The sequence below is a fragment of the Micropterus dolomieu genome, linkage group LG05 (assembly GCF_021292245.1).
Source record: "Micropterus dolomieu isolate WLL.071019.BEF.003 ecotype Adirondacks linkage group LG05, ASM2129224v1, whole genome shotgun sequence".
In the NCBI taxonomy this organism is placed as follows: Eukaryota; Metazoa; Chordata; class Actinopteri; order Centrarchiformes; family Centrarchidae; genus Micropterus; species Micropterus dolomieu.
In genome coordinates, this window is record NC_060154.1 from 10,467,319 (window position 1) to 10,479,361 (window position 12,043).

At 37.5% G+C, this 12,043-nt stretch overlaps 2 protein-coding genes across 3 annotated transcripts in view; one reads left to right on the forward strand and one right to left on the reverse strand.

The window, feature by feature from the left end:
* Nucleotides 1–8,775, forward strand: part of homer3b (homer scaffold protein 3b) — a 32,506-nt gene extending 23,731 nt beyond the window's left edge. Inside the window, 3 exon segments of the mRNA XM_046049989.1 lie at nt 2,040–2,150; nt 3,166–3,246; nt 5,376–8,775. Of these exon segments, the coding sequence (XP_045905945.1) occupies nt 2,040–2,150; nt 3,166–3,246; nt 5,376–5,561 (378 nt within the window). The 3' untranslated portion in view covers nt 5,562–8,775.
* Nucleotides 8,776–9,564: 789 nt separating this feature from the next.
* On the reverse strand, nt 9,565–11,861 carry LOC123971535 (ubiquitin-60S ribosomal protein L40). 2 transcript variants are annotated; one of them, XM_046050414.1, is made up of 5 exons: nt 11,724–11,861; nt 11,170–11,281; nt 10,651–10,737; nt 10,179–10,281; nt 9,565–9,727 (listed from the first exon to the last, which is right to left on the reverse strand). In XM_046050414.1, exons 2-5 carry the CDS (start codon nt 11,270–11,272, stop codon nt 9,634–9,636), a joined length of 387 nt encoding a protein of 128 aa, XP_045906370.1. In that variant the 5' UTR covers nt 11,273–11,281; nt 11,724–11,861; the 3' UTR covers nt 9,565–9,633. The 2 variants fall into 2 exon arrangements, with proteins under 2 accessions (XP_045906370.1, XP_045906371.1); XM_046050415.1 differs by lacking the exon at nt 11,724–11,861 and adding an exon at nt 11,547–11,661.
* Nucleotides 11,862–12,043: the final 182 nt, after the last annotated feature.

Sequence of the window (12,043 nt, forward strand, 5' to 3'; positions counted from 1 at the left end):
CATCTTTGGCTTTTCCATTAATATGTTAAACACAGGGAAGTGGGTCAGGTTGGGGAAACTTTCAGTGATTTTTCACAAGGTCAAAAATGAGAGTTCAGTGCTGTGACCACTGGCAGAAAAGCTATATTACACAGAAGCATTGCAGAATGACCCTTTGTTGGTTTTCCTCATTTCCATCACTAGTAATCATTAAACATATATATTTGTGTGTGTGTGTATTTGTACATTGCTGCTGTGATGTAAAAACAATTTAATGCTAATTTTGCTGATTTACATTTTCACTGGAGATGAAGGGTCATGTTTTGTTGTCTGGATTTAGAAAATTAGGTTTATACAACCTTTTCAAAGCCCATTCACTGGATAAGTGCTAAATGAGATCCCAATGCATCATCTGTTTGACCATTTGTTTTTACCAGAACAAAGCAGATTCTTGTTTCTCATGTTTGCCCAGAAAAACCTAATACCATATTTCCTGGACTGATTAGATTCAGGCAAAGGACTAAAATAATTGGATTAGGATAATGACACTAAATCGAACAGAGACCTTCCAACTCCAGTGATATTTCCAGGCTCAGAATCAATTTAAAATCAATTTAACATGAGAGGAACACTGCTCAAGTCAACAAGAGGGAGAGTTGTTTATCATTGTTAAAATTCATGGGTTCTATATGTCTAGTCTGCTGCTGAATTTCATCAGTCAGGCTCCAAATGAGAACTATGTTGTTCAAAGAGTAGACTTAGCTTTTTCTATTTAATTTTCTATAGTATCTGTATTCTTTTTTAGTATTTTGGGCATGTGTTATGTTTAATACAACCTGTGTACTCTTGAACTACTGCTTGTTCAAATGCACCTGCTCCAGAGACAATATCACTTATGTATAATATAATAAAGTTTATTTACATAGCACTTTTATTAAGTTATAAAGTGTTTAACAGAACAGAAACAGCTGATTAAAAAAAATTAAAACAACAAAGGGATTATAAAACACAAGAGGATAAAATAAAGTTTAAATCATTTTTAATGAAATGAGTGGGATAATAAAACCCAATAACAAATTAAATATTGATAAATGCTTTCCTATAAAAGAAAGTTTTAAGAAGGGATTTAAAAGACACTAATAATGTAGCCTGTCTGATCTCAACAGGCAGTTCCACAGTTTGTGGGCTATCACAGCAAAGGTCCGGTCACTTGTGGTCACAAGCTGACATCTAGGAATAACCAACATTAGGGAAGATGCCCTCATCCATTCAACATTCAAAAGATCTCTCAGAACTAACCTGTTTCAACTTGCCATCCTTTCCTAGCCCCTCAGACCGCTAGGGTCTAATGTTATTTAAATACATTTTTACCATGTATTATCTCGTAACGGGCTCTCTTTTTAAACACGCTAGCAGTGTGGCACTATGGAAATGTTGGTCTGTCGGTTGGTCCACCATGTTATTACAGACTGAAATACATCAGGAGCTTTTGGATGGATTGCCATGGAATTGTGTACAAACATTACTGGCAACCAGAGAATGAATACCCCTGATGCTGATGGTCCCCTGACTTTTGCTCTAGCACCACCTTGAGGTTGACGTTTGTGGTTCTGAGTGCAACATGTTTAATAACTATGATGGATTGACATGAAATTTGATATGGATATCAACAAACCCCGGTAGGATTAACTGCAGTAGCTTTGATGATGTCTTCATCTAGCACCATCATCAGGTCAAAAAATAATTTCTCCAGTACTGGTTTATGACAAAATACTGGCCAAACTAATGACCTTAACATCAGCCTCAGCTGTACTACAAATTTTAGCATGATAAACTTGTAAAATTATCATAACTTCTAAACGTCAACATGTTAGCATTCTGACTTTAGCATTCAGCTCAAAGTGTACAGTGCCTAATTATAGCTTCACTGATTGTCTGTATACCCTTAGTTCTGTTATCTTGTAAAATGTCATTGAGTACATTGAAAAGTGCTATATAAATTAGTTTTTATATTTAAGTATATTTAAGTGTGTGTGTGTGTGTGTGTGTGTGTTTTCCAGGTGGCAGAGCTTGAGGCCCAGCTGGGGCATCCTGCTGCCAGTCAGACTGTTAGAGAGGACCTCAGTCGGTCACTGGAGGAGCTAGAAGCTCAGCTGAGCGCCAAAGACCAGGCAAGACACCAGTTCACTCCCTGCACTGTAAACTGTCCAAATCCATTCACCATCCTAAAGGGTGGAAAGTCAGCCGAGAATACACCAGTGCACATAATATATTTGCCAGTAATCAATTGGATATGTTTGTTTTTGTAGTTTGTGAAAATAGTGTCAATTTGAAAGAAAGCCTGTAAACATTCACATTCAAACAGTTATTTAGTAAATGTATTAAGCTAGGAGAGTTGAAAAAGTGAAATTGCTAGATATTTGTTCTCTAAATCATCTTACTGGTTCAATTTTGCTGTAGTCTTGACAAAAAGATAAATACTGAACAAAATGTTCAAACCCCAAGTGAATATAAAAGAAGAGAATGTGTCTTTTGGCTTTCATATATGCCCTTGTAGTTGTGTTTCTACTAAGTCCTTAATTTATCTTTGAGGTACTGACATTTTTCTTGTTGATTCATTGGTTTGGGCAGACAAAGAGAGCTTTGATAAAATACCACAACCTCACAAAACACACAAAGATGAGTGAAACCATGACTTAATATCTTCATAACTGTTTCCAAACCTGCTTTAATAAGATGTTTTTATGAAGTATCACCTTGTGAATATGTTGTGCCTTTATGAGCCAAGTCAGTGTCCATCAAATGCATGCTGGGCAATGCACAGCCAAAAACCATTTTCTCTGAATAAATAAAACAGATATTGCAGCTTGCTGCAGCCCTCCAGCTTCATCAACTGTCCTGTCATCTAAACAAGCTCTACTTTTTGTAACAGGAATTGTGCAAGGTCACAGTGTTATGTTTCCCCTGGGGGTTGAATCCCCCTCCTCCCCAGAAACATCAAGGTGTCCCAAATCTTATAACCAACCTGGTTTATGAAAAATGATTCAGCTTCCTTTAGAACAACATGAAATATTTTGGTGCAAATCAAGAGATTAAAGCGCTATGTTCTGATAAACGGGGATGGTGAATGTGTGAGAAGGTAGTGTGAATATGGTGTTGTGACTTGTTTGTTTACTTTGTTTTCAGGAAATTCTCAACTTACAGAGCAAGAAAACTGATGTGGGTGAAATAGAGAAGGAGAGAGAGGAGGCCATGCAGAGACTTCAGGTAAGCTGACAACTATGTTTTGCTTACACAAGTATACTTGTGGTACTGGGAAATGGCACATACCTCATACAGGCTTAATGGCCAAAGAATGTATTTAAGGAAATAAAAAAAAGAAATAAAATTAATACACAAGAAAAGGGGAAAACATACAAGCACCATGTAGCTTATACCCATAGATTGCTACACACAAAAACAAAAATTTTGAACGACATCAGTGAATAGGCCTCGAAATGAGAATTGCTTCAATGAAATAATCTTTAGCTTTTGCTTTCTGTATGACTGAGATCAGTAGTTCAGTAATACAGAAATTCACAAAACAATACAAACTAAGATTGCATTGCTGTTTAATTGTAATCACTGTATTTACACACTGTCAATTAACTTGGGAGTCATCAGCAGTTAAAATCCTACATATTTATTATTTTTCTTTATCATGTTAGAGGAGAAAAACTTCATAATTGTTGTGTGTTAAGGTGTTAAGAAGTTCTAACACTGTAAAGCCAGACTTTTAGTATACCATTTCCAAGGCCACAATTGTGATCAAACAAGATGAATGGGCTGATTGGTGGTTCTGATGGGTTAGCGCAATCCTTCGCAACACTCGGAGGAGGGCTTTTTCTTGTTAACATAATTATACTAAATTTGGACTGCACAAAATTGGTTCTCCTCACCTAGCTTTTCATTGTTACTTAACCAGTAGAGCTTGAACTGTATCACAGAAATGTATGAACACTACTTCATTGACAGGGAAGGAGAGAATCGCATTTATCTTCAGTATGAACAGAGACACTAATTTTTTTTCCACTATTACAAAAAAAAAGGTCACCAGTATAGTCTTTTAAGGGTATTTTCTTTTGAAGTCTAATACTAGTAGAAGCAGCTTTAAATTTATAGCAGACATGTTTATGGTGTCTTTTGATGTTACTGATGTATCTGATTTTGTTATGTCAAGACTAGAAGCTCCTCTATAGTAATTAACACAAAAGTCTCAGTTTTGCAGTGTTGACAGTGTTTCCTGTTGTTCTGAAAATCAAACAGAGCCACACAATCAACTAATGGAAAATCAAAGCACTGGTGCTGCACCTATAAAAGAGACAGCAAAGTTCAGACCTGCAGCAGGAATCCATATAGGAGAACTAAGGACTTAAAGGAGAAAAATAAATTGTATTGAATATCCAATGCTAATGCAGGAGATTATACCTGATGCATATTGCATAGCCTTTATTAGGTCTTCTATCATTTTTAGTACTGGTGTCAGTTGTGAATTATGTTTATTCATATTTGACCTTTGCTGTCCTTTTGTTCATTCCATAATGTATTCATTGGTGCATTTTGGCATACAGAATGACCTCGTAAAGCACACACTTGCACATTCAAATTTGCAGTATAAACAGTTTAAAACAAATAAGCCTGATGTGACATTCTCACAAAATTGCAGTCAGCATCCACACTAGGAATAAATAAATTTTCCAGGCATTTATGTAAAGCTGAACTGGTTCTTGTTCAAACCTGCAACAATCATCTTCCAATGTGCTTTTAAGCAAGATGCTTTACTTGCTTACTTGTGCTCCAAAGCTCTTTTTTACAGCATACTTCTGTACTATATTCACATTGTAATTTAAATTTACAGAAAGTCAGAAATTCACCAATACTATAAAGGCATGCAGACATACACATTATACTTTTCATCACAAACAGATATACACATTTGTGTACAATGTTGTGATCCATCTAAATGCCTAAAACTTAGAGAGAGGCACCATACAGGCAGAAGAATGTGCATTATTGTCAGCCCCCCTATCCCACTCTAGCATTTATTATTAAGGCATATTTATGGACAGAAGTGGCAAAAATACCAGCAGGAAATCTTTACTCCAGGCTTACATTAGACATTATGCAAACACACTTGTTCAGAGTGATTTACAACACTTCTCTGCAAGATGTATGCCAAAAAAATTATTATTATTATTATATATTAACATTATATAAACCTTTATGAGCAGTGGTTGCTCATGCAAATGTCACAAAAATACAAACAGTGTGTACAGTTTGGACACCAAGCCATGCAGCGAATATCCAGAAATATATCTCGATGGGGAAACTGTTTAAAACAGTTAATGTGCCTGCAGGATGTGGAAAGGCGAAACACTGAGTTGGAGGATCGGGTTCAGAGTGCTGAAAAGACGCTGGCCTCCAGCCGGGAGGAGCAGGAGCAGGCGGAGGTTGAGGTCCGACGTATCATCAATGTTCTGGACGTCAAAATCTGTGACCTGAATGACCTGAGACAGAGCCTGGCAAAGCTAATCGACAAATAGCCACAGCAGCAATTTGGCTGCATCTCCACAGTTAGCGCTGGTTCCACCCATGTAGCCTTGATTTTGTGTTTTACTGGTATCAGCTAGGCAAAAATCAAAGCAATATGGTGTAAAATGTAAAAGCTACATGGATAAGTTGGTTTTTTAAGATTAGTGCAGGTAAACATGTATCAGAAACCTCTTAAAGGTGCTATGTGCAAAATAAAGCATGTCACATTAATATTGCAACCTGGGTATGATGATCATAAATAGCTGACAATATGGTTTATGTGGCTACTACTTATTTGTCCAGATCAAAGTTCCTAGCAGCTGCATGTCCGTCAGTCCCTCTAACCTGAAAGGAATAAATTATATTTACACCAGGCTATTTTCACCATCTACCATCACTGAACATTTTCAAAATCAGTTTGCACTGGAATAGTGCCCTTCTCCCCTTGTTTACCATAGCAATCCAGTGTATTTAGTCAAAGGCTGACCCTGTGGTTTACAATGTAAAATGCTGAGTTATGGCTGCTATAAGCTGACAGTCTTCAGTGATGGTCTCAATTGTTTAGGGTAATTATACAGTCTCAAAAGGACTGGGAGGATAATAAATATTGATAACAAATAACAAACAAAGCACCTTTGAATGAGGACTTGCACCAGCACTGATTTTAAGCTTGATATTTTGCAAAAGTAGACATTCCAACAAGTATTGGGTAACAGGATTTTCTACGTTAGTTATTTTTGTGTGATATATCTTTAATATATCGTGGGCAATCCACTTGTATTAATATATTGTCCCACTGATTTGAGAGGCAAGAGTAGCAGTAAAACTAGGAAAGAATAAAAAGATAATAGTGAAGGTAATTATTAAAGGCTAGTGGTGTTCTGTTTTCCTGCTTAGCTGGAGGTCTAAACCACTGAACAGTGCCTGGGAACAGACGGTAAAACTCCAGTCTTGGAACAACAGGACTCGCATCAGGATTTGATATATACTAACCATAAATATTTATCATAATTCTGGACGTTTGGTTTATAGAAACAACAAAGTGACTGTTCATAAATGTTTTTTCCCTGCAGTTTGGCAGAAGACTTTGACACATAATAATCCTGAATGAATTAGGATTTTAGTTATACATTCTCATAATGTTATTAGATCTCAGAAGATACTGTCTGTAAGACAAATCAAATGTCTGCTTTTACACAATAACAACCTTGAGGTCCTGATGTTTTCAGTGTTCCTTAAACACTGTGGAGATGCACCCAGTAGAGGATGGGTCAGGGTAAAGACACATGGATGCAATGACCCTGAAGGAAGTCAGCTCCAGTTCACCATCAGCAGCCTGGACTGGCCTCATACCAGCCAGAACATCAACAAACTCAAGAGATGCAACAACCTGCTCACAGTCTGTCCTCTGAGGACGTACGGCCATTTATGTTTTATGAGTACTGCTCTTTCTCAACACTTATTGTATTGTTCATGTTCATCGATGGGTTACTCTCAGCCAGGATGGGAAATCAATGATGGTTGCTGACCAAATTGAAGCTGCGGCTGGTAGGTTTGTCCTCTCCACCAGGCTACTTTGACAGGTAGATCGGCATGTGAAGGAAATGTCCTGATGTGTCCCTGTGTCCAGAGACTGATTTCCCACCCTGATGTTGAGCAGAATCTGAGATTGCACTTGATAGTGTTTGTGCCAAGTTTAAATTTGTTTACATTTGTCAGTGTTCACAAAATGATCCAGTTTTACTTTATGTACTTTCTGTGTTGCTAAACACTACCTTAATAGTAAACCCTAGAGAGAGGCTCAGTGGAGTCGCAGAGCATAGATAAAGATAGACTAAGAGTACTGCATGAGCTCTGCAGAAGCCCTGCCAAGGAATGTGAAGCTGTGTATGTGTGCACAATATTTAGCAGTGTGCAACCTCAGATTGCTTGAATTAAAAAGCACAACTGCAGTAGTTTTAGTTAAGTGGGTACTTAATTGACTTGTCAGCTTTGTATGTGAGAACTTCTGATGCACAATAGCTATCAATCTTTGCTTCTCACCCCCTAATGAGTTATTGATTTCTTCATAAGATAGTAATATAGGTAGAAATAAGGTGCAGTCTCTTGCAGCTGATAGTGCAGTTAACTGCCAGGATCATAACATGTCAAAATGTGATTTAAACAGGTCATAAACTGTTCATGTAATAAACTACCAAATAATACATTAACCTGCAGTTACTACTTTGAAAGAGTTTAACCATTTTCATTTTCACCAATGGTGTATTTAAAACCACAACTTACATTATAGTTTGAGTCAAATTTTCAGTCTTATTACCTCTACAGTTCAACAATCACAACAAATACCCGTAGTTGTTACTGCACTATGTTGCTATTAATTACATTAAGAGGTTTTGTTGTTCCCTCAATCAGATTGACCTATCATTTTGACAAGTTACTACATTATCTGGGAGTTCATCAGCTGCTACATGCAAGCATCACTGAATTAGCAATAAAGTTTCTAGCATAGATGCCTGTTTATAGTAAATACAAGTACTTTGTAATGAGAGCTCTGTAAAACCTGTTTTCATCCATTTTAACTTTTTTTTTTTTTCATGGCTTCACCAGATGATGACAGATGCTACCAACCTTTTATTAAGCATGAAGAAAATGCAGGCCATCAGCTCCTCACAGTTGATGTCAAAAACACTTTGCTTCACAACAGCCTTATTCCAGTGTATCCTTAATACACATTAATACAGTGTAAATATACAAGTAGTTCCTGTATACACAGATAGGGGGGGCAGGGAGACTGTCCTCCCACAGTAAGGGCAAACTTCTCCTTAAATACACTGGAATAAGGCCTTTTTAAAACATATGTTGCCAGGTATAAGAGAGAAAGCAGTACCAAAGATGCACCGCTGTCATGCTGAAGCCACATCAACTGGAATAAACACAAACTCTGTATGATGCTGAAATTCATCTCGTCAATTTTAACTGCTCTTTGCCCGAAACGTGACTTTTAAGTACGACTCAAAATACCTCAGATTCATTGATGTATTGAACAGAGGAATACTGTCACCCGGTAGCCACGATTTTGTTTTAGAATAACTGAACTGAGTAGAGCAGGTGTTTGTATGGGATTTGACAAAATGAGATGAGTTCTTATATTTGTATAGAACTGTTTAACATTAAAACTAAGTCATGCAAAGTCACTGCTGTGGTCTTTGTGATGAGGGTAAGAAACTTGTGTACGCATTCTTACATTTTGCATCTTACACTTCCACATATTTTTTCCTTGACAACTGTTATTTTAGTTTTCCACCATGTAAGATGATAATGAAAATACAGTCAGCTCAGACTCAATCAGTTCATCACACTCTAAACAGGCAGTGGTTGCCATGGATTTGGCTGTGCCGCTTGCAGTGAAGCAAGGGTGGAACCTGTTAAAATGGAGGGCAGGTGGCAGGTATGACAGGTATGAATTTCTATCAGCTGATAAGCAGCAACAGGTGTTGAAAATGCTGTGATAAACTTATCTTTTCACAGCTTTGTGTGTTTGCAGAGACAGTAAAGTATCTCATTTGAATTCAGTGACTACCAGCCATGTTTAATGATGCAGACGGGACACGTATTTTGTTTGTGCCACGCAGCAGCATCAATTCAGGTTAAAACAAACTGCATGTGGTGCTTTGTGTGCCAAGCTGAAATAAAGTGGAAACCATTCCCAACAGGCACTGTGCCAGTCAGGTTAGGAGTACACCCACTGTTTGTTTAAACCAGTGCCAGTTCCAAGCAGCAGGTTTACTGAATTACCTAGACAATAGGCTTCTTAGAACAGGTATCTGAGTTAAACCACTAGCCAGACTCTCATTAATACTGTATATCTTCATTTGGGAAAATTTGGCAAACAGTAAAATGAGTATTGCGCCAGCTTCATCTGCTTTTTGTCAGTCTTGTTACTTTTAACTGTTAAACACCTTGCACACCCTCACAAGTATGTATTGTACACATGAACTCAAATTAAGACAGAAATTCACCATTTCTTCTTCTTAAATTTATTTTAACACAAAATGGCATTGAGTGCTGTTGCAGTCGAAATGTCTACTTCAGCTTCTTCTTGGGGCGAAGGTTGTTGGTGTGCCCACACTTCTTCTTGCGGCAGTTGACAGCACGGGGGTGCAGACGGGCATAGCACCTGCAAAACAGTCAAGGGTCAACTATGCGGAACATTCTACTGGACCAACAATAATGTTCTGAAGTGGACAAAACTTGGTAATATAATTTTAACACCAGGAGATTTATTTCTAATGCTAACAAATGTAGTAGTTTATCTGCCAAATAAACATTTTTTTAACCTAAAACTAATTAGTATGAAACACTTGAGCCTCTACCTACCCACAAATGCCATCTGATTATTTCAGCCTATGTTTGAATTAACCACAACACCTGCAATCAAACTACAGCAGCAACAAAAAAACAACAACAAAAAAAAAAACTGACCAAACCACACTGCTTGTAGTGCTATTTAAAGTGTTTTAATCTGAACTTTAACCACTTCACTGTAAACAACTGCTGTACTGCACACAATTAGATCAAATAAAACAAACAAAAAAAAACAGACTGCTTTAATAATTTTCAAGACTTACTTGCGGCAGATCATCTTGTCACAGTTGTATTTCTGGGCAAGCTGTCTGAGTGAAGGCTCGATGATGCCACCACGCAGACGCAGAACCAGATGCAGGGTAGATTCTGGTGGCAGTAAGGGTTAGGGATATCAATCTCAAGTTCAGTCACAACAAACGGTGCACCAGAAAACCTTCTCTATGCAAGTACTTACAAAAACCAGGCACACTGTAAAACCTTAGTTATTAATGAAACAACAGAACTTCAAACTTATACGCATTAAAATTTACATCTAATGCAATTTTACAATATACTGAGTATGTATTAGTAGTACAATTTATGATAAAACAATCCTTAAGTTTCCTGGGAGAGGTCTGTTTAACATTCTCAATACAATCTTTTAGCCACTAGCAGTTTCATAATAAGCTGGTCTATAGTTTACTGTGACCATTGACACATTCAGCACATCTGGCCTTGTTTTAAATAGACAGTTACCTTTCTGGATGTTGTAGTCAGACAATGTGCGTCCATCTTCCAGCTGTTTGCCAGCGAAGATCAGACGCTGCTGATCAGGAGGAATTCCTGCAAACAAAACACAACCAAACGGCATTACATTTGACCAACAATTACAACTTACACGTACATGAGGCAGAGATGCTTTGTAGTTTAAAAGACTACCATGATTCACACATGTCAAACATCAAATGTTTTACTTTAATGTCTACCTGCACTAACATCTTGTTTCCGTTTTTGAAATTGACAAAACCTGCCACATTCTTTGAACTGAAGTAACTTTAACTAGTTAAATAGACAGATTTGAGGACTAGAAATCCAGTCCCACATAGGATCAAATCTAATGGGTTGCTCTTAAGAAAAATATCTTCAACAGATCAACTCACTTTTCTACCAAAATGAATAAAATCTAAAGGTAGAAAGTGGATTACGAAGATGTATTTGTAAAGTCATGAAATTGCTAGCGTTACCTGACAAACTTAGTTAATTGTGCCGGCTCACCTTCCTTATCCTGGATCTTTGCCTTTACATTTTCGATAGTGTCGCTGGGCTCAACCTCTAGGGTGATGGTCTTCCCAGTCAACGTCTTCACGAAGATCTGCATGTTTGCAGGCTGAGAGAGAAAAATGCGTTAGCTAACGTTACAAGTTTAAGTTTGCTAACTCGCGGGCGACACAACGTTACTTGAAAGCATATTTTACCACAAAAACAACGACACAGAGGTGCGCCACATACATTCAGTATAAATCAAGTCTTAATATCGCCACCGTTTTCATATTATAATACTAATCGTGAAAGGTTATGTTGGTTTCTACTCAGCAGCTAATGATGTTAGCTACTGTTAGCAGCAGAGGGGCCTAGCCACATGTGTAAGGTACCGTTGACGTTGAGAACAGTCACAATTTTCTCTATTTTCTGCTTTCGAACTGAGCCAGTAATATTTAATACACAATTACTGTCGATATACGAAGGATACTATATTGTTTTAATCGCATTCAACAACTCAACGGCCACTAAAAATAGACAAATATGAAATGGACAAAATGTGTACCCACCCGGCCGCAAGCTGAGCCTCAACGAAAAGAGAGCGGAAGAGGCTGGCGCTAAAAGACGTCACTTCCGTCTGCTTGTTTCCTTGGGAATAAAATCCTGCGGGTGTGTTTTCTTTTTTATATAGGCTATTCTGTACGACGAACTTAATGTTTAGAAACATTTAATCGCTCTTTTAGACCCGATTAATGTCGAAGTTCTAATAAGGAGATTCAATTCAATTAAAATTAAAGGCTTAATTGTGCTTATGCCGCCTACTGCAAATTTAGAAAAGAACCACACAGTTCAGTGTTGTGATTCAGCAAAAGCACCTCATATAACATTA

Coding starts and splice junctions, on each gene's coding strand:
- LOC123971535 (XM_046050414.1), bottom strand. CDS start 11,272: ATGCAGATCTTCGTGAAGACGTTGACTGGGAAGACCATCACCCTAGAG. Junction 10,738..11,169: donor AAAGATCCAGGATAAGGAAG/GTGAGCCGGCAC, acceptor TTTTGTTTGCAG/GAATTCCTCCTGATCAGCAG. Junction 9,728..10,178: donor GACAAGATGATCTGCCGCAA/GTAAGTCTTGAA, acceptor ACTGTTTTGCAG/GTGCTATGCCCGTCTGCACC.